The sequence below is a fragment of the Aptenodytes patagonicus genome, chromosome 6, assembly GCF_965638725.1.
Source record: "Aptenodytes patagonicus chromosome 6, bAptPat1.pri.cur, whole genome shotgun sequence".
Taxonomy (NCBI): Eukaryota; Metazoa; Chordata; class Aves; order Sphenisciformes; family Spheniscidae; genus Aptenodytes; species Aptenodytes patagonicus.
The window spans coordinates 48,112,094-48,137,917 of NC_134954.1; the positions used below are offsets into that span (position 1 = coordinate 48,112,094).

At 36.4% G+C, this 25,824-nt stretch overlaps 1 protein-coding gene across 10 annotated transcripts in view; it reads left to right on the plus strand.

Annotated features, from left to right (window-relative positions):
* PDE1A (phosphodiesterase 1A) overlaps positions 1-25,824 on the plus strand; it is a 187,769-nt gene that overhangs the window by 104,117 nt on the left and 57,828 nt on the right. For 9 of the 10 annotated variants that reach the window (XM_076342474.1, XM_076342476.1, XM_076342473.1 and 6 more), the window contains one exon: positions 19,380-19,493. In XM_076342474.1, the coding sequence (XP_076198589.1) occupies positions 19,380-19,493 (114 nt within the window). Of the gene's footprint in view, positions 1-17,696; positions 17,716-19,379; positions 19,494-25,824 lie in introns of those variants that run through there. The other variant, XM_076342483.1, reaches the window with a different exon arrangement.

Genomic DNA, 25,824 nt, shown 5'->3' on the forward strand with positions numbered 1-25,824 from the left:
CTGCAGAATCGTGAATGAATATGCTTATTTTCATAGTTGGACATCCTGGTTCTTTTTCCATCCTGGTGTCCTAGTCTGAGTGTCCATGAGCGAACCAGATTATAAAATCATTGAGACGAGGAACTAGGACCAGCCTGTTGGGCTGCTGAGAGCTCCCCTGATAAAACAGGCATTCAGGAATTGGCTGATGTATACTTACGTCAGCTAAGCAGAGGTCTAATGTACTTACTGATTTAGAGGAGCAGAACAATCCTTATCAGATGGCCCAGAGGCTGATGCATGTGAGAACCAACTGCCAAAGACATAAAACTGTTCTGTCATGTACCACTGTGAACATTCGGAAAAAAGCAAAGTGACTGCAAAATGCTTCCACTGTTCTGTGCTCTACTGATAAGAGGTTTTTGACAAAATACAGGCTTGCTTTTCATAAGAAAATGCTAATTATTCAATCCCAAAAGCTTTTCTGATACTGTATAATTTTCAGTGAAATTTTGGTTGAGAAAAAGACCCATACTCATAGCCTACTTGTTAAACTCTACATTTTTCAGAAATAGCTTTTTTGTTTTCTTTCTGGGCTATATTGAAAGGTCTGGGGAAGTTCTTGTGCTTTTGTTTACTGTGTTAAGTGATATGAATGCCTGTAGCATTAAATGTAAACATAAATGTCAAATACTGAGTTTATGTCAAATCTGAATGTGGAATAGAACATGTGACTAGGAGAACCACTGTAACATATTGATTTACTGTGATTACTACAAAATTAGACATTCTCATTTTAGATTTTAGAATGATAATTAAATCTAGCAGCTAAATAAAAACAGTCCAGTTCTATAGGAGGATGCTGGTAGATGATCTGGCAGATCACATAATTATACCGTCTAATTCAACAGTAGAGGAACTGCAGGGACATTTTTTTATTAATAGAGAGAACACTTTACCATGAATCCATATTACAACAGTGTTTATCTTTTTAATAATTACGAGCAGCTAGTTAAATGCAATGACAGGTCCAATAAATAGAGATTCTATAGGCGTTGTGAATAGGATTATCATGATATATTTATCTTAGTTTCTTTTTAAAACTCAAAATCTCTAAAAGGTCTGAAAAACCTCTTAACTTACTTTTATGGGGTTCCTATAATCCTATTTATAAAAGAAAAGTTTCCATGTTCATTCACTGATGTAGGTCCGCAAAATACTGTTTAAAGATTTTTCTGTTTGAATAAGATTTATGAGACAATATGTTTTGGAAAAGTGCCACAGTTTTACAAACCTGGGATTGGGAAATGCTGACAAGATTCAGAAAGGCAACTCAAAAACTGCCTTATTCATCACAAGAAAACATTGGAGCAAATCTGAAGAAAAAGTAATTATAATTTCCAAAGCAGACCTCGGCCTTACATGTATTAAATTTACAGTGTTATAAGGGATGCTACTGAAGAACACACTGATGATTAAGGTAGCATTTATTCCACCACCATCAAAGGAAGGAAAATTTGGATTGCTTTATAAGACACCTAAAATTGGTAGTTTAAGACATAATTTTTAAGCCTTCTGCTAGTAGAAATCTGGTGGAGTTAAATGGAGCGTGCATAAAAGGAGTGCAAAATCAAATAATTATTTTGTTAAAGATGATGCGTTTTCCTCTTAGAATATTTCATGCCATTTCAAAATCTTTCTGCCATGTACCCAATTTATAATTTGGAGCTTGGAAGAGGCTACATTGCTGAAAAAAACCCCAGCATTACAACAGAAACCAGCTATCCTGATCAAGTCGATTCTTGGTAGGTAACAAGAATAGCGGTGAGGAAAGGAAAGGTTGTTCTCAACGCAGTTTAGTGCTAAGTCACAAGTTCCAAAATCCGGATATGTAGATGTGGATATAGTAAAACACAGCTTGGTACTTGTGTTGTTTGAGAAATACTTATGTAATGAATCCTTCTTCTATGCGTGGGAGAGCTGTTCTGTCTCGCGCGTCCCAGAGTCCCACCTTGCTGACACCAGTCGCTTGGCTCAGCTGCCTGCTGCTTCGGCTCTGTGGGACGCCAGCGTCGCTCTGCTCCTGCTGGGGATTTTCAAAGGAGTCCATCTTGAATTCTTTTTCAGCTAGGTCTGTAGTGAAAAGAAGATATACTACAGGATTTACTATCTCAAACTGATATAATTTATGATTTTATGTATTTTCAGGACTGAAACATTGCTGGAGAGCGTTACAAATGAATTAAGTGCAATTGAAGCACGAATTGTGCTTCATTGGTGACAGCAGTAAAATATCTTTCATGAACTGTTAGTCCATATATCTTTATTATATGCATGAGGTATTCACGTATTTCTAAACAACTCTTATCTGTCTTCATAATTGAAGTTGTTCAATGGCTTTCTAATGAAACTTTGAATATATGCTGAAGTAAAAAAAATTCAGCGCAGGTAGCCTTCACCTAGAAAACACTGATTTTGTTTCTTCACGCCATTATACCAAAATGCATTGGAAAACATGTGTGCTCGTGTAAACTGATATAACTCCACTGTGTTCTGCGAGATTCATGCCAACTAAAATTCTGACCTGTGATGACTAACACTATTACTGACATCAGCATTATATTGCAGAATGATGAAGATCTAGGAAACAGTTGCATTCGGTCTTAGAGAACATACAATGTTTCATATTTACTTGCTTTGCATCAATTAAATATTGAAAATAAATACCTGTATCGTCATTAGAACAGGACTCAAGAATAATCTGTAGGAAGCTGCCTTGCCTAGTGACTTGACTGTTATATACTTGCAAGTGTGTTACTTTCATAGCATTGTAGATAAACATTTGAAAAAATTTGATCAAATCATACATCTAAACTTAAACTGTAGCTGTGTATTAATAAAATTCCTCACTATGTGAGCTATACAGTTATGTGTAGTGTATTTTGTAGATGAAAGGCAAGGTGAGGGAAAATGCTCTCTTAATGCCGGTACTCCTCAGTTCACCTCTTTGGCATGTCTGTTTGAGCGCAGGGAGTTGAATGGCAGGAAAAAACACCCAAACCACCAAGAAACAAAACTGGAAAGGACCAGGCCCAGTTTAGAGCAAAAGTGTCGAGGGACCTAAGTGAAGGAAGGCCTATAGGGGCAAAGTTTGTCTTTCACATGCCTTGCCCCAAGAGTAGAGGGAATGCTAAATAGGTTAAGGATCACGACTAGAACATGAAAGTGGACAGCGGGCATCCGTGAGCCCTGGCAGGAGTACACGGAGAGAGCAGGGAAGAGCCTGTGTTCGGTCAGAGGTGGAGGCAACCTGGAATGAATGGCAAAGCAGAGGAAAAGATACAGGTTTTATTGCTGTAATCTTTGCACTTGTATTTATGTATATTTGGGCTAAATTGAACAATGAGTACTCGTGTTTAAAAAAAATCCAAATCGCTTTACTCAGCAGCTTTTGTAGGCTCCTGAAAGAAAAGGGCCTGTAGGTGCACAATGCAGTGAGGCTTGTGAGGTTAATGTAATTAATGGAAAAGAATTGCAGCCTGGATTTTCAGCCTTAAAATGTTAGGACAGTCTGGTTGTGACCAGAGGTGATAAGCCACAGGGGTAAACCTCAGAAATCCACCTCACAAAGAAATTATTCCCGTGATTAAATTATATGTTGTCAGATTTGGGGGCTCACATCAATCTATGATCAAATATGTATCTGCATGTCAAGCTATTCTGCCTTTGAGCGGAATTAATTAATTCCTCCTACTGCAGAAATAATTGAAATCCATGTCAGACAACTAGATAGTATAAATGAGTTCGTGAAAGTTTAGTAAATTTTTATGTCATTTCTGTAATCATGTTTGTGGTTGAGGTGCCAAGATCTCTTTTTTCAATATATCAGAATCTAGCAGAATAGCTGTGGTTGAGTAAGTGCCTCCAACTCTATTAGCACAGAATAATTAGATCTTCTTTTGATTAATCCTCTTCAAGAGTTATTGTTGTCATTTTGTGAGATCAATTTTGAAAAGGTTTATTTCTTTGTACTGTAAGAATATCTTACTCCACTGTTTTGTGTTTGTTCATTTAATGGTGCTCCCATTTGAACTTTAGTAAGAGTATTCCAGAAAAGAGTCTGAGATTAAGTATTCTGGATTAAAATTTAAACTAAATGCAGTTGGCGTGACCTCAAAATAATAATCATAGTGAATGAAAAGCTTAAACAAGTATTTATGTACTAGTACATTTTGAAAACAAGAGTAGAAAACAGTTATTTTATGGCAAAGCATACTCTAAATTACTCCCTGGATTAACTTCACATTAAATCCGACTCACCGTAATAGAAATGTCTTTCTTTAATACCTGATCTAGGATCTACAGGAGGAAAATAATTACATTGATTTTACTTACATTTCTTCTTTATGTAAAATACATTAACATGTATCCAACAGTAGAATATTAGCAGTATTTTAAGATATATGTTGATCTATGCAAAGTTAGAATCACATTTGTCAGACAGCAAATTTCAAAGATAATAAAAACTGAAGATTAATAGAAAAATTATACAAAATACTTATAGTTCTTTATTCTCCAAACAGTTATGCCACGGATCATCTCTTTTTCTTTTGGGTGCACATATACCTGCTTTTTCATAACTGTTAGCTGTTCCCGCATATCTCACTTCAATTTCACGTTATTGAGCCTTGGGCAAGTTTCTTCATAAAAATACATAAGCATTTTTGCTAGTTTAGTTACTGTATTAAATGTCAGTGTCTCTACTCTGGCTTGTTCACATTTCATTCATATTCCTTGGCTGACTATGGTAGAGGAGGGCTTTAACCTGACTTTCTTGCATACTCTCAGTTAATCAATCAGGCATTTCAACACAGGTTTCCTAAAAAGGAAGCAAATCCATCTTCTCGCAACTGTTGCATTTGCCTTAAATGTTGAAAAGCTAGATTTAGATCTCTTCATTGCTTGGTTTGATCCCCCAGCCTCATGGTGAGTGCACCTTTTCTACTTCAATGTGTATTTAATTTATTTATATATGGGAATACCTCTAACAACTTTGGCACTACAAATTTTTTAGTAAGCTGGAGCAAAGTTTCCAGCTATGTATTTACCTTTCAGTTGAGTGTTTTGCAATACTTTTGCTTTTCCATAATTTTTTTTGAGGTGTATCCTCACTATGGTAAGAAATGTGGTTGATTTTTTCTCTCTCTTTCTTTGTGTGCGTATCACTGCACGAAATGGAAATCTCTGGCCAATGTTAACACTGAAATCTCTCACACATCTTTCAAAATTACATCCTTGAATCCTTGAATCCACTTAAGAATTGCTTGGAGTCCCTCAAGTTCCTTCAATGTTCCTTAAAATTGAATTTCTAATCAATCAATAATCATAAAATATGGCATTAAGAAAACTCCAAAACCCACAGAAATAATGAGCTGAGATAGATATAAAATAGATATAAAATGGCTTAGAAGACTAGCGTGGTCAAATACAGCATTGAACATTGCATAGCAGATAGCCAACCAGGGTCCTGACCCTGGTATTCAAGCCATATAAGCACATAGACAGTCTTTAGCAGTTACTGTCATTTGATGACCTAGGAAAGGGTGGATATCACCTCCCCAAAAGGTGATATCCATCTGATTCGCTGTCATTTTCACATTATCTTTCCAGGGTGAAATTGCACTCTAACGCGACTATTCTCAATCTGTAATGGCAATAAAATCTTGGGGACTTTTCATGCCAATGATCACAATCAAACAGGCTGAAAACACTCTCATTAACCCTGAGCTCTTATTTTTGTGGTTTGCTTGATCAAGGCACACATGCAAAACCATAGTCACCAGAACTGAACTGTTAATTAGCATTGCATTTAGTTTTCCTTTCACCATTATCCATTCAAGAGCGTCCTGCATTGCACACAGTATGTAGATATCTGCAGGTGAAAGCAATATATTGATAGGAGACTACTGAACAAGGCAGTTTCTCATATCCATTAATTTTATGAAATTTAACTCCTGTATACTTTGCTCTAATATTTCTCTATGGTCCTTATTCAGGTAAGCACTCCCTCACGATCAGCGCCTGGATTGATCGCTACTGTATTAAAGCTGGCTTGTTTTTCTTGGGCTAACTACTGGCTTATTTCTCTGAGTAATGCTATGTTAGATTAAAGTGAATAATTTTATTTCAAAACTGAGGATTCCAATTAAAAATATGCTGCAATAGGAAAATCTGAAAAGCAATGGAAAACAAAACAATGTGTTGTTTGAGAATATGACAGGCAAATCACAGTATGTAGTTACACTTTCTAACAAACTGTTTTACTGCCTATTTTGGTTTTTTATACACACAAGCTTTTCCTAAATCCTTAATAAGTGTGTAAACAAACATTATCTTATAACATTGAATCAAGAACATCACTAGTTTTCTATATTGAAGTTAAAATGTAGCCAGGTTCTTACTTGAAAGGAATGTCAAGGCTTTGCAGAGAGACTGAAGGATAGTGATTCATTCAGTAGAGCTATGAAAAATGAAGCACAATTTAGCAATTATGTTAGTCATGACCATAGGGGAGCTGAACTTTTCAGGTTAGATTTCACGTCCCTAGAGGGATGTTGTACTGTCATCACCTTGAAGAATTCAGATTTTAATTTCTGAGTCCTAGAAAGGCACAGACATTAAGAACAGTATTTTATGTGATTAAAAGCTGATTTTGAAATTTTCTTATAAACCACTGCTTGCTTAGAAGCCCAGTAATTTTCCGGCTGAAAGCTCTTTCTGGTATAGTATTTGTGTAGATAACAAACAGAACATTTCTAAGCAATTTCACAAATAATAAAATACAGCTGGATGAATATAGTTATGTGGTTCATTTTGAAATCAGTGTAGGACTTTTTTTAGAAAGTAATGGAGCAGTGCATCATTTAACTAAGCAAGATGGTCATTGTGTTGGACAGAAAGCCTGAGAATTTTTTTTAGTGATTTTTCGCCATAAGAGCACAAGAGGTGCTTTATAAGGCACAGTCCATGTACTTTGTCTTAGGAAGGATGCTGGATCTGATGCTCTCGTTAGCAGGGCCAGTTGTACAATGGTGTAGCTCCTTAGAAATGAGTGATAATTAAAGAACATTCTTTCTAAAATAAAGAAGCAAATGCATCTCTTCTGTGGGAAACATGACATATTCTGAAAAATTCTGCTGTAATCCGTTCGGGCTGAGAGATATCTTTCGTGTCATGTTTTCTTTCACCTGGAGATACAGAGATGTTAAGTAAAATGTTATCTGCTGCAAAATTCTTGATGAACAAGTATAATTTCCATGTTATTCTGATCATGAATATTCTCTGAATATTGTCATGATCAGTTTGAGCACTAGGTTCTGAATTTTCAATCATCTACTCTGCTTATAATATGTGTAAAGTGTATATAAACAGGCAAATTACAGTCAGCTACATATATCATGATGAACGAAAGATTAAAATAATATCTCAGAGGTGAATTACAGTCTATGTTTGCTAAATTTTCTCAGTTTAAACAAAACAAGACAAAAGTAACACTTTTGGTCATAGATTCTGGACTACACTTTCTAAGGGATGCTCCACTTCAAACCTGGAACATCAACAAATTGGAAGCTATGAAAATATTGTCACTTTTTAGTGAATAGGCTGACAATCAGGTTAGTTTAATAGCATGTTTTCAAATCAGGCAAGACAATATGAACAACAGTTGGGGTTAGTATGTCTTATCGGGACAGATGAGTTAAAGCACTTTGTGGGATGTGTAAGAAGAAAGACCCACACTCATGAGAGTTCTGAGCGCAGTAGAGAAAAACCTAGGCAATTCTGTGGTAAAGATAGTGGCCTGTGCCATCATGGTGTCCTCTAGATTAGAGCAAGGCTGCAGTTTGCTACTTTCTGCATAATGCTTTCAGTCTACTAGTCTGTTTTTATTACATGTGGAAGGAATAGGGGAAACTCTTACGGGTAGCATGAATTAAGGCAAAGGAAACACCAGCAGCTAAGGAATGGCCTCTAATCCAGTTTACCTCCCCAGACCTAGAAAGCCTGAACCCTGTATATTGAGGTGCCAGGCACTTTGCAGGCTGAGGAGAATGGCAGCTGTATACCAGGCATTGACTACAAATGATCTTTTATTTGGTTTGCTACAATTCCTGTCACAACTGTTTACAGAACCAAAACCAATATGCATATAGCCTATATATACACTAGATGCTAGATAATGGGTTTAACGTGATATTGTTCAAGAATAACTTTTTTTGAAATATTCTTCCTGACGAGCTCCAGGGACTTGTTTCTGTTTCATTCTACTCATCCTGAAGTAGTCAAAGATGGAGCTATTCAAGGACAGATAGTGAATTTCAGTTTCTTTCCTGACCTTAATTCAAATTTAGTTTCTCATGTAGACAAATCCTAGATCAAGCTCACATGTGTAGTTAAGAATGGTCATGTTACATTTCATCCTATATATGATCATTCTTAAAGAATATAGGGAAAAAGTTCACCCGCTTGATTCTTTCCTCTTTCAAACATTTATACAGCTCTCAAGTATGTTTAAGCTTTTCTAATGTTCTAGTTCTCGTTACAAGACCTACTTTGAAGTATTTTGATTTGGCAATTCCTCAGCAGAACATTTATTTTTAACAATTCCAAATGCCAGAAGTTAGTTTTGCACATAACAGAGTGCTGCATTCTAGCATCTCCTAAGTTTTTCTTTTTTCTTCATTTTAATTGCAGTATTGCAATTTGAAATAAAAGCCCTATTCATATTTTTACATTGTCATATACATTACCTGTACTATATCTTTTCTTCAGAACCACTGAGACGGTAATGATTTTACAGCAAAATTGTGCTGTAATTACTACAGCTGTTGTACTAAAGCATTTATGTCTTGCTCTGTCTTTTGAATGAAAAATTCTTTTAGTGAAAATAGATTTGTTGCAGCCGTTAATTATTCAGTAAAAAAGACATCTGAATTAACGTGGTGGTATTTTTTCTACAACATTTTAGGCAGACTAAGGTAATTCTTAAATTATTTTAGTATTTTATTCAATAGTCCGTAATAGTTCATAATGCAAATATTTGTATTTTTTACATTTCACAATTTTATCCCAACAAATAGAGATCTGTACTTTGTTCCTCAGAACCCATGATACACTTTAAAAACAGAATTCAAGATAAATTGGCTCTGTCATCCCATCTGGAAGGTGTGATTATATATTAAAAATATAGCTTTTATATTCTGGTACTTCAAGTGTTTAAGTTTAATTATAAGTAGGAAAGTAGGACTTCTAAACCAAATGACAAGTTAGAGCTTGGATTGAAGTAGGACTATGTTGGTTGTTATGTTGGTTGTTATGTTGACCTGTTAGGCCAGCTGAACCAACTACCCTGATTCATCTGACAGCATAACTGCACATACACATGACCCCTAATCTTGTTCTGTGGAAAGAGTTCAGTAGAAATCCTCTACTGTAAAATGTCTTGAAGATGAATCAGATTGTTTTGGCAGTATCAGGTTGAAGACATATTCTTACACATGCACTTGTGCTGTCTAATATGGGGGGGCAATAATTTCTAGAAAAAAGGAGATGGAATGGGGCACAGAGATATAGCTGGGGCACCACATCTGACCATGTTCTTAGACTGAATACAAGGGACTGCCATTTCAAAACACCTTTCTTCTGTAATATATTTTTGTATAGGTCTTTCTGTAACCTCTGTTGACTTAATATAACATCAGTGATAAGTTGTATATATGTTGAGAGAAATGGAATGGAAGGTGGCATACTAAGCAACCAAACGGTACTATATTTCATGCTCTGCCCATGGAATTCAACAGGTCAGAAATAAATATAAAATTATTTGTAAACAAGCACAGAGGACCCAGATTACTTACCAGGACCAAGATTCTACAGCTTGATGTCTCAAAAAGTCTGTAACTACTAATGAAACAAATTTAAAAGTTGCCAGAAGTGTTAGCTGTAAAGGTTTGGCCACATTCTTCATTCATACCATGACCTGTGGTATGCAGCAAGAAAAATCTGTCCTGGTTCTAATTTCTATCTTGCGGAAATAAAAATGTTAATTATATACAGAATATATAGTATTTAATGTAGTTTGATTCCACAGAGAAATCATAGAATAAAGTGTCGTTATTTTTATGTTAATGAAGGACATTTCCTGGGTTGTTTGCTCATAATTGACTTTATCAAGTAGAGGAAAGGATACTCGTGGTAAGTGTCATAGATGAAGATTCTTTGATCACTGGGCAATGACGTTATTTTTAGTGCTGAACACTTACCGATGTTCTGTCCTTAACAATTGCAGAAATTGCACCAAAAATGCTTTCAAAAGCCTTCACAATGACAGCAATCTATTTTCTTAGCCTAGAATATATTTTCAGTACAAAGTTACCAGTTCTGGTTAATGCAGTCTTGAATGAAAGAACATCAGTTGAGTTTTTATATGTTTATATAACGATATATTATAGCTTGTTTTTATGTTTATAAAAGGACTTTCTACCTCTTTGCATGCTGTTTTCAAAGGACGAGTATCAACATTCTTCAACCCAGATTTTCTGGTCCCAAGGAATGAAGGAGATATTCAGCATGTTGATTTAGGATGTGTATACCAATGACTTCAGGGTGAATGAGAGGAGAGACAGAATAAAAGAAAGAGTAATGAGAGATCCATTTCCAAACCCTTATCATTCTGTGATAATTGATAAGTTGATTTGATACCACTGCATGGGAAGATACTATCTCATCTATGAGTTTCAAGAGTAACTAAAGCCAAATGTAGTTTCTAGCAGTACTAGGCAGCAGAGGGAACATGAGAGGGAGAAGACAAACATTTTCAGACCATTAAATTTATCTAGTTGCTGACAAGAGAGACTCCATTTGCTGGGTTGTGTGATGAGATCAAATATTTAGTGCATCGCAATCATATTAAAACAGTCTGGATCATGTGAAGGGGAGAGGGATTGTGGCATAATACTGTCATCTGGAGAAATGCCTTTGAGCAGGAGCTCTTTTAAAACAGCAAACATCTCCCATGACTGTGACCATCCCTGGGGCAGAAGCAGGTCATGATCTTTCTTACAAGTATGGGAGATGCGGTTGTGATGACTGGGAGCTGTGAGGGAGGGCTGAGAGATCTCCTCTGAAGCACAGGCAGTGAGATGTGCCAGGCCTGCGCTCCTTTGATAATTTCCAGTGGAACCGAGGTTTGGATACAAGTCTCTTGCTGGAATGTAGAGCCAACATTCAAATGTGAGTGTGAGGTGATCTATTTAGAAATATCCTTCTTCTGCCATGGAATATTTTTTTTTAAATGATGGAGGGGACTGCTTTGGAAGATTTAGAGGCTTAACTTCTGCCTTTTAGCAGCTTCTTCGATCACCGTGCTCAAAGCTGCTGTCTGCAGGAAAAATAAGGCTTTTTAATGGCTATAGGGAATAAGGTCTATGTGCCTTTTCTGTGTGTTTATCGCATTAGCTCCAGCAAGTAAGAGGTACTGAAAATCTTCTATCATCTTCAAGCATGATTTTTGGCAGGTGATGAGTTTATGTTTGATTTTCCAGCTTGTTGATAGTGAATTTAGCTAGATTATGGTGAAGACTGAGACATACAGACTGTTCAAGTATTTGGCAACTTCAAAATGAAATAGCTTTAGCTAGCGCTCTACATGATGTATGTACAATTCAGGGGAACCTTATAGATCAAATGTCAATCTTCAGACAAAAATAAACATTCAGTAAAAGCCACTAGAAGGATAATTTGCAGTTTACAAATCAGTCCTATAGAGTGTGCGTTATTTGTCTTTGATTACATGGTTTGATTGTGAAATGGGAATATCAGATAATGGAAATGGACATTGAGGCAATAGAAACAGTCGTAGAGTTTAGAGTAAGGAAAAACTAGTTGGTTACTTGTTGGATCTAATAGAAGACAGATAAAACACCTGAATCTATGTACATAGTAAGTAATTTGAAGTTTGAGGATTTTTTCATTTAGCTTCAACCTGGAAAGCAATTGAACAGAGGAACCCAATTAACATTGATGATGGTTCATTAGCAGAAGCAAGAGAAGAGTTTGAAAGACACTTAAAGCTTGGCTGAAATAGGTTTCATTCTGTATCTTGGGTGTGCACAAAGGAAGGTGAGAGAAATTCACGTGTCAGAATTTGTGCTGATGATGCTCATTTACTCTAATGGTGAAAGTTACTTTTGGGGAAGGATGAGTAACCGGGGGAGGTGAGAGAGACAACAGGGAAGAGCAGCAGCAACAGGATCCCAGATGAGCCTCCTCCTCTGGGGCATCTCTCCAGAGCAGCAGGTGGTGAAAGGTTATGTAGCTGCAAATAGCAGACCTTTAGTGTTACTCAGGTTAAGGCACCAAGGCTTCTCAGGCACTTGTAATTTGTTTGATCAGGTTTGTTGAGAATTATGCAAAAATTCAAAAATGCTTTAGAGAGCTTGGATCAGTTTATGGTTTCAGGTGGAAACTGTGTAAAACTTCATGGCTTTCTGTGATTTCAGCTAGGTGCTAAAGAAAACTTAGGAATTTTGACTAAATTTTGATTAAGCCTTTAAACACACTTGAACCTGTTACTAGATGAGACCCAAAGGATAATATTTATACAGTATTAGAGTGCTAAATAATATGAAAATTTATAGGATGAGTAAGGTGAAATGAATTGAAGTCTAATAGAGAATGCCTGCCTGATGGAAAACCACTTCATCTTGCATAAACATGATCAATATCAAAACAACCAAGGCAATTCTATCACCATGAAAATGCAGTTTTATCATTAAGAAAGTGTAAGTTTCAGTGTGTGTTTTATAGCTGCAGAACTATTTTAATTCTTCAATATGGGATTGAAGTTTTGGTATATCAGAATGTTGGCTGAATTACCAGCATATTCAATATTTATTTTCTAATGACTGAATCATAATTACAGATCAGTGTGTACCACTCATAGTGCTTAAAATAATCATGAAATGAATGTGATTCGTGAAACCCTTAGCAACCACAAGGCTTCCTGTGCATATGCTCAGGCACAGTGGTGACTGAGAAGTAATTTCATAAAACACATTTGCAGCACTGAAAATGTGATATACCTTTCTTGTATTTCTCAGTATCAGAATTTATTGAGAGACAGCACCTCTAATTAGAAGAAATATTGAAGAATGCAGAAGAACTGCATTTAGAACTGCATTTTTTATTATTTCAGGGAAGTGAAACGCACATCAAGGTCTGAGTCAAGAGCTGTCACTTCTAATCCTTGCTTTCCATTGACATGCTGGTCTTGCCTCGACTGGCAAAATGTCCCTGTATCGGCACATTTTTCCCCACCACAATGTAAAAAAAACTTGAAGTAAAGGTTAGCCAGTTTGAAGCCATGTCAGTTGGCCACTTTGTAAGTGCAAGTAGGAGCAAGGGAACAGGAGTGGCTACCCAAAGGGATCACTCCTGAATCTTTATTACCATGTTCTGGATATTTCTCCAATATCTCTCATCCATTTATATGATCAGGTCTAGTCTTTTATAGCCACGTATTACAAATATTGCAACTGTATCTGGGATTTTCTTTTCATAGTCAGTACTTATCTTCCATCTTGCAGAAAACACAAAAAAGGAATTATATCCTTTGTCATAATAAAAGATTTCTAGTACTACGTATATTATAATTTTTTACTTGAAAAAGTGAGAGCATGGACTTTGTACATGGTTGATTGTTATTATTACAATTTTTTTTTATTTCTGATCTATGTTATTTTAAAGTATTTGTTGGGGGGACTGGTGTATTTAGATAAAGATTTATTTTATACATGCATGTTCTTAACAGAAAAGTGTAAAATTCAAATGATACCAATTCACATAAAAAATAATTGGAGTTTGGGCAATTTATATAGGGAATTTTAGAATTCAAGTGAGATAGTGGTATGTTTTATTTGTTGTGACTTTTCCAAGGTGAAGTTTTGTTATTCCCATTTCGGATTTCTCCTAATTCAAATATTTTCCTGAATCTTAAATATGTAGGTATGTAAAACAACTTGGAATCTGGGATTGGGCTGTTTTAAATAGATGAGCTGAACTTCTCATTGTTAATGATCTGGAATTCCTGGATATTGGTCCTTTTTCAGAGTGTTCATGTTTGACTGAGGATGTAACTTCTGCCTTTGAAAGCTAAGGAACTACTGAGTGAGCAATGCTTTCTACAGGTTGTGAAAATTATTCAGCTGATTATTACAAGAATCACTACAGGTATCAAAACTGGTTTCCAGTTCTAATTCTAAGTAGTTTTAGAGGAAAATTTCCCACTTCCCCAAAGTTTTTAAAAACTAGTGGTATTTAAACTGTCACTAACCATATTGTCAGACTATGGTTACTCTCATCCTCCTTACTTTTAACTTCACATTACATATCAGCCCATTTTTAGTTTGTAATGTTCATTTAGAGGGTCAAATCACTTGTATAATAAAGATTACAATTATCCACTTAATTTTCTTATTCAGTCTTAAATAGTCCAAACAAAACATGAAACAATTGTTTACAGAAAATAATAATTTGTTCTGTCCTTAAACTTTTTAACATGTCAGTATTTGCTCATAATCTTTTCAAGGAATTAATACATTTGGCACACAGCTAGGCTTTTCTCTTATGTTCATGGAACATAATGATTTATGACTTGTAATTGGAGTTGACTTAAACAACACAGATAATTTTTAAACTGGCATTATGGTTATTGAATATTAATATGAATAACTATTTCTTTGTAATTAGCATTAGCATGTGTTTATTATTTTCAAAGAATTATCCATGTGTTCATTGCCCACCCTTCAACAGTGACTTCCATTAATTTCAAAATATAATAGGAAGCAGGGTTTACAGTTTACTTTTCACAGTTTATTTCACTTCCCCTTCAATAGGATCTGTGGCGAAAGCCAGCTTTTTTTGTACAAAGATTCTAAAAAAGTTTTAAGTGAAGTCCAGATGTGTAAGTTAGAAAGCTGTTCCTTTGCAATGCTCAATGGTGGGGCTCGATCAGATGGCAGATAAAGGCAGCCTTTGGGAGAGCAGACACAGGGTCTTTTTCTCAGGTTGAGAAGTTAACTTCAGGCTGAATTTTCCTCTTCTGGTTCTTGAAGACTGTTAAGCTGAACCTTTAACTCTCATTTATTCTCAGTGATCGATGGTAATTTTCCCTTGGAAAAGGGAGAGGCAGTCTTTAAAATCTGAAATTGAAATTGTCCAACTTGTCTGCCTCTCTACTTTACAATCTCCCTTCTTAAATAATCCCACCCCGGCACCTTTCTTTGTTATCTTTTTAATCTGTGTTTAGGACAATTATTCAGTATTTCCAAACATATTTCTCTTGTTGAACTTTGCTTGATTCCATAGAAGAAAACATTTTCTCATTATGCTATTGCAAAAAGTCTTTTTTAATCGCTTATTCCTTATCTTCCTTTTTTGTCCTGTAGTTACTGAAACTGTCATAGGAAGCCTTCTCAAATAACCTAAAATCTATCCTCAGTTAATTTGGTACAAGCCCTGAAAGTTACAGTAGATTTATCAAAACTTTAGTTCAAATACGGGGTAAGTAGAGAGGAAGGAGGGAACAATTGAGTTGTGATTTTGATATTGTTAATCAAGAACATACTGCTTCGGCTCCTAGTAAAATCCTTGTTTTCTCCTGGTTTGCCTGTGTTGCTGGGTGGGCCTCAAAGCTTATTGCCCATGGTTGGACACAGGTATCAGCTGCACGGGGAGGTGAGGGAAACACTGGTCCTGGTAACCTCACAGACGGCACTGTTAAAATAGGTAGGAGCAGAGCGCATTTGGATTGTCCGTAAAAGCATTTAATACCATAGCGCTGTTCATGGTGGTTACCCAATATGACAGAAGATGGTTCTCCACCCACTCCCTTTATTAATTGCAGATGTATCTTTCTCCCTTACAAACTGGGGCTGCTAGTTTTAAAACGTGGTTTTCAGTTGTCCTGAGAGAAATAATCTGTTTCTTTTTCTCTATAAATCTCTTTCTATCATGTTCTGTCATATTAACTCTGCATACAATTTTCTCTGCACCTTAAAACAATTCAAAGAGTCCATTTTTCTATTTCACAAAATAGCCCCTCCAGTTTTTTCTTGTTGTTGTCTATTATTTCTTAGTAGCACAGTTCACAGGCAGGGTAATACCACTAGCTCCAATTTTGAGTAACATTTCAGGTTTTCTAGTGGTTTTTCTCATGTTTGTTTTCAATTTATCACACCTAATTAAAAGAAAACAAACAAATAAACAAAAAACCTGCTGAATACAGCTGGAGTAATAATTTTTTTTTTTTTTACTTTTCCTTGTCCTTTTTACAATTTTCTTTGTCTTGTGGAATGCTGGGCTGTATTTTAACACTTGTCGGTTTGTATTCTAAATTGACATATTTATTCTTTACTAAAATGTTAGTTTCATTACTGAAATGTCAGCTCTTAAACTCTGTGGCTATTTCACTTTAGTGCATGATATGTTGAGTATATAGAGACCATTCATATGCTGCTATAATCCACTTAATTTTGCTGTGTTGGAAGTCCATTTTTCTAACTTTTGGGGTACACCTCAGGATTATCACCTGACAAGTGTCTGATCAGCAACGCTATGGAGGGATTTTATTGCTGTGTCCAGCTTCCTAGCGGGAAATGTACTGTAGATAGAGACAGATTTTTCTTGGAATTGCACAGCAGAGGTTGGGGGCCACGGGGCACAAGTTGCCACAAAGGACATTCCAGCTAGATATTGGGGAAAAATAATCCACCGTGAGGCTGGTTAAACATTGAGACTGGTTGCCTAGAGAGTTTGTGAAATCTCCATGCATTCAAAACTTGAGTGGAAATGCCCCTGAGAAATTTGATCTAACTTTGAAGTTATACCTAACTTTGAGGTTGGCCCTTCTTTGAGCAAGAGCTTTGTTCAGGTGGAGGTCCCTTCCAACCAAAATTATCCTGTGGTTCTATGATAGATCTGCACTGGGTCAGCTACAGACACTCTTGAGGACATCTCCACAAAGTGTGGATGCATGAGATGACAAGGTCACTGGTCATCATTGATTTATACGGATTTTGTCCTTTTGTGATTCTGTAACCTCTTCAGAATCACTTTAACTTTGCCTGAGCAGCTTTTCCAAATTGCCTGGTCTGTTATTTTGTTCTGCATTCCTCCTAGAATATGAAATATAACTACAGGGCAAGTTACATCGGTTGACTGCCACCTATTCAGCGAGATATTGCAAGGTCATTGTAGCTTAAAGGCTCCCCCGGGGACTCCTTTCCTCCTGCAAGTGTAAAAATGATTCCACATATCTGTCATCTGGTCTATGCCCTGAGAAAATGTAGAACCACTGGAAATCGTAGGATTTGAAGCCATTTTGAGCTAATATTGTTCTACCATAACCTGCCCCCTCGCTGTGGAATGTTGCATTTTTAAATTCATTTATGCTTCCACTTTGGAAAGTGTGATTCAGAAACATGCTCAGTCAAACACGGAGGGAACAGTGCAAGCAGTATAACCGCTCTATGGCTATTTGCAAGTAGTGGCGACGACACTGCCAGACTCACCTGGGCATTTTGGCGTTGGTGGTCAGGAGGGGTTGTATGTGTGTTTGTGTGCATTACTGAGGAGCAGACGTCCCGGGAGAGTTACAGTGTGTGCGTTGGGTACTGCAAGGTAAGTGTCTATGAATTAGCTTCTTCAGTCTATAGGTACCTCTGAAGTGGAAGGAGTTATGTACTGGAACTGCCTCCCCATGCATAGGGTTATTTCTGTGTAGGAGATGCGCTCCCACAGTATTTCGTCCACCCACTTCACTTCTCTGAGAAAATTTTTTAACACTAAATTTTCCATTCCATCGATGTGCAATGCACTGTGTAAAATACCAAGTAAATATGGTTGCTAAGAGCCTTGTTTGTATTACGTTCTATGCTAATTTGAATTGAATTAAGACTTTGGAGAACTGAGGAGGCTGGCCTTAAAACTTCGTTTGCTGAAATTATCCTTGCAGGCTTGGACATAATTATACTTAGACCGAGTAAATATAAAGAAAAAACATGAAAGTGGTTTTATGATGGAACAGTACTTTCCAAGTTTATGAGAGATTTGTTTTGAATATCACTGCATTTTTTTTAATTCATACATTTTTATTAGGTCCAATCAAATATTGTATATGCCTAATAAAATAATATATAGTATATACAACATATTATTATATAACATATTGTACATTTTATATATGATTTTTTTCTGAAAGTAGTCAGCTTAGCGCTGACTCAATTTCAGTCAATTTTTAACTAAATGCTTGTTTCACACAATTTTTTCACATTTCATACACAAAAATATTATTTAATGAAAGTTATGTTAAAATAATGATGTATCTTTAATTACAGAAATCTTTATCTTACATGATACAAAAATGTAGATTATTTCAATTCAGAGATATAGCACAGAAAGAAGGAATATACCCATGCTTCTTTAAGCATCCATTTAGTCACAGCTCTACGCAGTTACTGATAAGGTTTTAATTTCACTCCAGTGCTGTGACTACTCTGTGTGGTTAAGTTGAGCAGTGTCAGAAGTGTTCTTCTCATCAGAGGGTTTAGGAAAAATCTTGTATTCAAGTTTATCTGTATAAGTGTATTGCTACAGAGGCATGAGTTGATGCATTACAAAATCCCCTTTGGGCGTATCCGTGTTTGTAATGTAAAAGAATGTTCTCAAAACTAAAAGTAAAAGCACACTTGGGAAAATATTTGGATTTTTCTAATGCCACATGCACCACCTTTCATCTGGTATAATGATAACTTTTCTGTAAACTCCAAAACAATGGAGCTCCACACTACCTTACGCTAATAAGAAATACAAATTCTGCAGCAAAAACATACTGGAGGCCTAAATAAAACTTAAAGACATGTAAATGAAGCAAAATCAGTATATAGTGGATATTAAAAAATTATAATCAACCTCCTAAGCACAGAAAAATTATAGTAATACAACTCGCAAAGTTTTATTTATTATTTAAACAAAATTAAAGACTCAGGCATAATAGTAATGTCACAAATTAATATAAAATCACTCTGATGGTAGTTATTGAATCCTCTCTGAGTTACTGGAATGTTTATGCCTTTTCTTAACAGATCTTATAAATTTAGAAAGCTGTGAAAACATACAACTGGTCATTGTTATGTGCGTTCTAAAACCAGATTTTTTTAAAAAAAGGCAAGAGATGCAGTGATGGTCTCTTGCCTCTACATTGGTTCCAATATTTCAAATAGAAAATGCAGTCACTAAAATTTGATATAAGCAACACACTGATATTTTTATTTTCTTTTTCACAGATTAAGATGCTTGGTAAAGCAGCTGGACAAGGGTGACATTAATGTGGTGGATTTAAAAAAGAATATTGAATATGCAGCATCTGTGCTGGAGGCAGTTTATATTGATGAAACCAGGTAAGTCTGAGGGGGGGAAGGAAAAGATGTTGGGAATCACATTTTAGAAATTCGGTCTTTGCATGCAGTTGTAACTGACATGAGCTGAAGGTCTCTGCACATCGGAAGAATCATATGTGGCTCTTAGGTCTTTTAGTGACAAGGTTAAAACAAGTAAGATTCCAAAGGTCAGATGTAACCGTTGTCTGGAGAGTTTGTCTAGTTCTTGTCTCCCTCACTTGTCAAATGTCCACAGTATAAAGTCATAAGAATTTTCTGAAGGATGGATTTTCTTTCCCCAACAGGCCACATACCAATAATCATGCTGAACACAGTATCGCTGAAAAAAAATGAATGGTTTTGGAATGAAATGCTCACAGAGATGAGTCAGAATATTATAATCTGGCCTGTAAATACATAAATTCATGAAAAGCTGTGATTTATTTTATAATGTTTGGTGCTTTGTTTATGATTATTGTTACTGGCAGTATTACTGGCAATCATCTTTGATGTGGGTTGACTCCAATTAAATTAGAAGTTCTAAGTATTTGGCTTCTTGAAAGAATTTTAAGATATGTACTATATTGGAGTTAACTAGCTAACTTACTTTTTTACTTCAGTGTGCTGGTCTCTTTAAGTTTTTTTCTAAGCAGAATGGTCTTGTAAAGATGTCTGCCAAAACTTCTTCAATACTGCTGGAGCATGCAGTCTACGTCTCGGTTCCATACTACATTTAAGTTGTCTGCCATCGTACTGATTATTTCATGGACCTAACTCTCTCTCTATCCCCTCCCCCCTCCCCCCCCCTTCCTCCCTCCCCCCACCCCCCTTGCAAATCTGATATGGTGCTTAAAGTACTGCTCTACCTTTTTCTCTTTTCTTTTCCTTTGATGTGTGTGATTCACACACCAAACCTTGCCAGTCAGGAATTTGGAGCATCTACTATTGGGCGATAGAAAGCCTACTCATTTGAAAACAGGAGAATGAAAACAATAGCAAATAAAACTGGTACCAATGGTCCATTTTTCAGATATTATATTATATATATTACAGACTAGATTGGCAGGATCACTTATACTGGTGTCCTGCTCTTAGAGTGCATGCATGTCCAATTCTGTAAAAAGATGACCTGAGCAGCCTCTCAGCCACAATACAGTTCTTAGGGACACTCTCAAAAGTGTTGCTAGTGATCCCAAGTTAAATACACAACTTGAAAAGCATTAGGAATCTCGGTGACTTCAAAAGCGCTCACATGTCATGAAGATGTTGACAGATTCAGTTAAATTAAGCTTAACTGAGCAGACTTGGGCAAACCACCTTGTGTGACTTCCAAGGGACCTGGGCTTTGTAAGAAAACTGAATGAACTTAAACTAAATATTTTAAAATACTGGGAGTTAATATACCACTGTGGATATATTTATATCAGTTTTGCTGACTGACTTAAGTTAATCAAGCTTCTTTTACATTGAATCAAGGATTGATTTGTTGATTTACGTTTGTTTATAGTCATATTTGTAGTTAAATTGATACAGGTCTTTAGGAAGACAGATAAAAGAAATTATCAACAAACTTCTCTTTGGCCTCATATTAACACAATGGAGGCATAAAATTTCATTTTTCAGCAATTGTTCTAGACGTAAATCTTGTTGGCACATCTCACGTGCTCGGGAAGCTTTGGAAGATCGTGGTCCTCTCTCCCCTGCGTTACAGGATATTGCATCGCCACCAGTGGTCAGAGCTTAAGCCTGTATTTTGTATTAATAACCATGGGAGCTGTGTCAAAGCTGCATATGGGACAAGGACATAAACCACTGATTATTCCTTCCATACATCTCCCAAACACTGTGGTTAAATGGGTGTAGTATTCATAGCTCTTTCTCAGTAGTAGCACCGGGACTATGAAAATAATGTGAGATTTACTTAGTTTCTAAACTGAGGTCTCAGTGGAAATGAATAGTATCGTTACAATGAGGAATCCAGTCTTTCTGGCTCTGTGTGGGAGCATCGAGAAAAGTAACAGACATTTCATACACAGAGAAAACTGGTACACCTGAAAATACATGGGCTTTGGCAGCAACAGGTGCATTAGTTTTACTGTAAGCAAATATTTAAATAAGCTAATTGCCCTCATAGAACTTAACAGCAGGATTATTAAACTACCTAAATGAAAATAAACATAAATAATTTTATAGGGGTTTGGAAGATTTTCATAGTCCTCGGGCTATTTTCTTAATCCTAGGGTCATTATGACCTCATGACGGTGACTATTTATTTTCAAAAATTCTACTTCAGTATATGGATAAAGCTTTTCCTCTTCCCTAGCTTGATGCACAACAATGTTTAATCTTATTAATTTATTACATCCAATATTTTGCAGAACAATCTGATTTTTCACTGTGCTAAGTCAGAAAGGAAATCAAACCAACCTGAGAAAGGTATCTTGCTTTGTTCTAATTTATTGAATACTTCTATTCTCCAATGCGACCTCAAAGTAAGTTTGTAAACCTACCAAATTTTGGCAGCATTCCTTATATACATATGCATTAAGCATATGGTTTATGTACATCTTTCCATACCTATAGCTATATTTCTGAAGTATACGTTTGTAGACATATAAAACAAATTTTCTTGCCCATGTTACTTATACTATAAGTAATAGTTAAAAATGCAATGACTTTAATGAAACCTACTTTTCAACTTTTATTCTCTTATTTTTAGTGTTTTGCATTTTATACCCCATATTCTTCATTTTGGTTTATAGTGTTTGATTTTGTTTTTAATTTATCTTCCTTTGACTAATGCAGTCTCCATGAAATTCAGACTCAGAGTGATGCATTTTTTGAACCTGTTGGTCTTTGAGTTAAATTTATGCTAAGAATATAGGCTGAGCCTCTGCTTCTTAGTCAGAAAGTATTATGTATAGTTCTGTTTTAAATTTTGACACTTCCCCATTAAAAACAACTTGTAAATTAAGATATTTATTGTGTGGCAGAGAGAAACTGTAGTCTCCACCGGTACTTTCATAGTAAACTCTTTTGCATGGCAAACTGCAAAGATAATCCCATTTTAAATAGCATGACCAGTATTCTGTAGTCTAAATTTGCACTAAAACATTTAACACACAAAGAAGGTCTCTCCAGCTTCTGGGAAGCTAGTTCTTAAGGAACAGAAGCAGTGTATCATTGAGTCAAATGGCAATGGAGGCTGGAATTAACCTGTGTGGTTACATTTGTCCTTGTTCCCACCAAAGAATACAGGTTCTTTGTCCTGCACAGAGCTACTGCTGTCAGGAGTCTGGAACTGAGTTAACTGAACTCATTAGTAGATTAGAAATAATAGTTTAGAGCATAAGCACAATGGCCCATTCCTGCTGAGCCTGAGCATGCACTTTTATACATCGCAAAGTTCAAATGACTTCAGTAAGTTTCTTACATATGAATTGCTGTATGGATAAAAAGAGAAATAACAATTAATACACCAAGTAAAGCAGTGAGAAAATCATCTGAGTACAGATTACTTTTATTAACTAAGTCCCAGAGGGAAGTTGCATGCTTTACGGGATATAATAGTTCCTGAGATTTGGCTTATAAGATAGAAAATTTAATGATGCCTAGTTCTACAGGGAACAAAGTATTGCAGGCTTAGGACCAAAGGTTCAGTACAGAGTTTCTGCAACTCACATGAAAATACCCATGCTTTCTATTTTAAGCCCATGCTTGAGCCCTGGATTTTGTCCTGATGAATTTACTAACCTGTTGCTTACATATCCAAGCAGAGGAAGACCTCAGCTTCAACCAGGCACTTAAAACTGAATCCTGTCTGTGGTGTTCTCTTCGTCCCTACCTTTCTGGGAGACAGACTTCAATATCAGCTGAGAGAAAGCCCTCTTAAATATCTCTACAGTCAGATTAGGAATAGCAACTAACAGAGAGTTGGTTAGGAGCATCCTTCTAACTCATCTTTCCATTATGACATACATCCTATTAAACAGCATAATAAAGTGGTTCCACCAATGGTCCCACACCTATTGCAGGACTGTCTGCAATTCTTCACAGGCGCAGAGATGAAAAAAGCCAAAAGAAAAAGCAAAACTAAGGTCAATAAAGAGATCCAAGTATGAGGTATCTCACGGAACATGTTCAATAGTGTAGCAAAGGATCAAGGAAGAGCCTGGCCTGTTCCACAGCTCTGGAGAACCATTTGTGCTATTTAAAAATTAAATCTCAGGCATTAGTCTAGCAAAACCACTTTTTTCTTTATAAGCCTGAGCTTTTTCAGTGATCAGTTCCAATTTCTTACAGTAGGAGATGCCTATTTTTTTCCTGTATATTGTTACTTCATTTGAGTTGATTGGAAAGCCTGTATCATTCTTTAAAGTTGTGTGTGCACATAAAGGTATATGCAAGCTGACAGCACCTTGAATCTTTATTTATAGTGCAACAATCAGCTGGAAATGGGCTGTAGAATTCAAACCCTTTGTCGTGGTTTAATCTCAGTCGGCAACTAAGCACCACGCAGCCGCTCGCTCACTCCCCCCACCCAGTGGGATGGGGGAGAGAATTGGAAGAGCACAAGTGAGAAAAAACTCGTGGGTTGAGATAAAAAACAGTTTAATAATTGAAATAAAATGATAACAATAATAATATGATAAAAATAATAATACACAAAGCAAGTGATGCACAGTGCAATTGCTCACGACCCACCGACCGATGCCCAGCCAGTCCCCGAGCAGCGGCCCCCCTGGCCAGCTTTCCCCAGTTTATGTACTGAGCATGACGTCACATGGTGTGGAATATCCCTTTGGCCAGTTTGGGTCAGCTGTCCTGGCTGTGCCCCCTCCCAGCTTCTTGTGCACCTCCAGCCTTCTCAGTCGGTAGAGCATGGAAAACTAAAAAGTCCTTGGCTAGTGTAAGCACTACCTAGCAACAACTAAAACATCGGTGCGTTATCAACTTTGTTCTCATCCTAAGTCCAAAACACTGTACCAGCTACTAGGAAGGAAATTAACTCTATCCCTGCCGAAACCAGGACACCCTTTATCAGAGTATGAAATACTTTTCTCAGGTCCTCTTACTGTCCTTTTGTCTGTTCCTCTGTTGCTCTGCACTATAGCCTTTTATCTGAGAATAAGATAGCATTTTTTAAAACTATGTACACATATTCATATTCATACGTGCTCTTTTTACAACTGTGTGCACCTGGGTTGGGGAAAAGGCAGAGAAATAACACAACAGGTTTTATTTATGGAGTTTTGAGAGGAGACTCCTTAGAAACAGGGATAGGCAGTAGGGATAACCTTCCAAAATTACGGAAAAATGGTTTGGGGCAATGGCTGTCAACATCCCACATAAAAGGTTCCGAGCTGATGGAAAGTTGGAAAGCACAGAGAAATCAGACATATGTAAGTGCTGCTTTCCTACGAGCTTAATTATCTGTGACCCCATGTCAGTTAATAAGCTTGTTTAACAAGCCCGTTTTAGGGCTGCTGCATCTCTCAGTGCTGAATAATTATAAGCTGCACTAAACACTTCCTTGAAAGAGATCTAGCGCTTTGGTAGCTGAAGCGGAGGTTCACTGTCAGCTGAAAATAATCAGTGAAACTCCCACAGTTCCAGCCCCTCAGCGGATCTCCTCTGTGGAAGTTCAAACTTACTCAATAGGTGTTATAAATAATTCTGACAAATCTTGCAGAATTTTCTCCGTTAGTACCTGCCACTTGGCTCAAGGTAGTGGAAGAAGGATATTTAGAGTCAAACAGGAAATAAATACAGCCTGATAATTCAGTCATGACAGCTGTTCCGTTCCTTGTAAACACAGCTCTTTATTCCTGCTAACTGAGAAGAAAATAAGTCAAATAAAATCTAGATGGAAATTACAAGATTAAAAAAATATATATGTATTCCGAAGCCAAATAAAACAAAAAATTTAAACTTCTTGTGGAGAACATTTTTAAGTTGTTCTGGATAAAATCAGAGTATTTTATTCCAATTATGGTCTTATTACATTTTTTTAAATGCCTTAATATTTTAGAAAATATACTTGATTTCAGGAGGATATTTATCTGTGCAGTTTCAATTCCATACATGGTTTTTAGTTTGGTTTAGGTTGTGTAATGCCCTTTTAAAAGGCTTTAACCTCTTGAGAACTTTTGACTTAGAAGAGACTGTGTTTCAGTAATGTATGAAGTAGATCTGTTGTATGTAGCTGGCAATTGCTTCGAGCACCTTTGATTCAACAAGACAAAATAACAAATACAGGTTATTGCTACATTCATGAAGCGAAAGGAAATCTCATTAAAGGTAAGTGGCATTATAACAATATATGTTTGCATGAGAGTTCTGAAATAGTGAA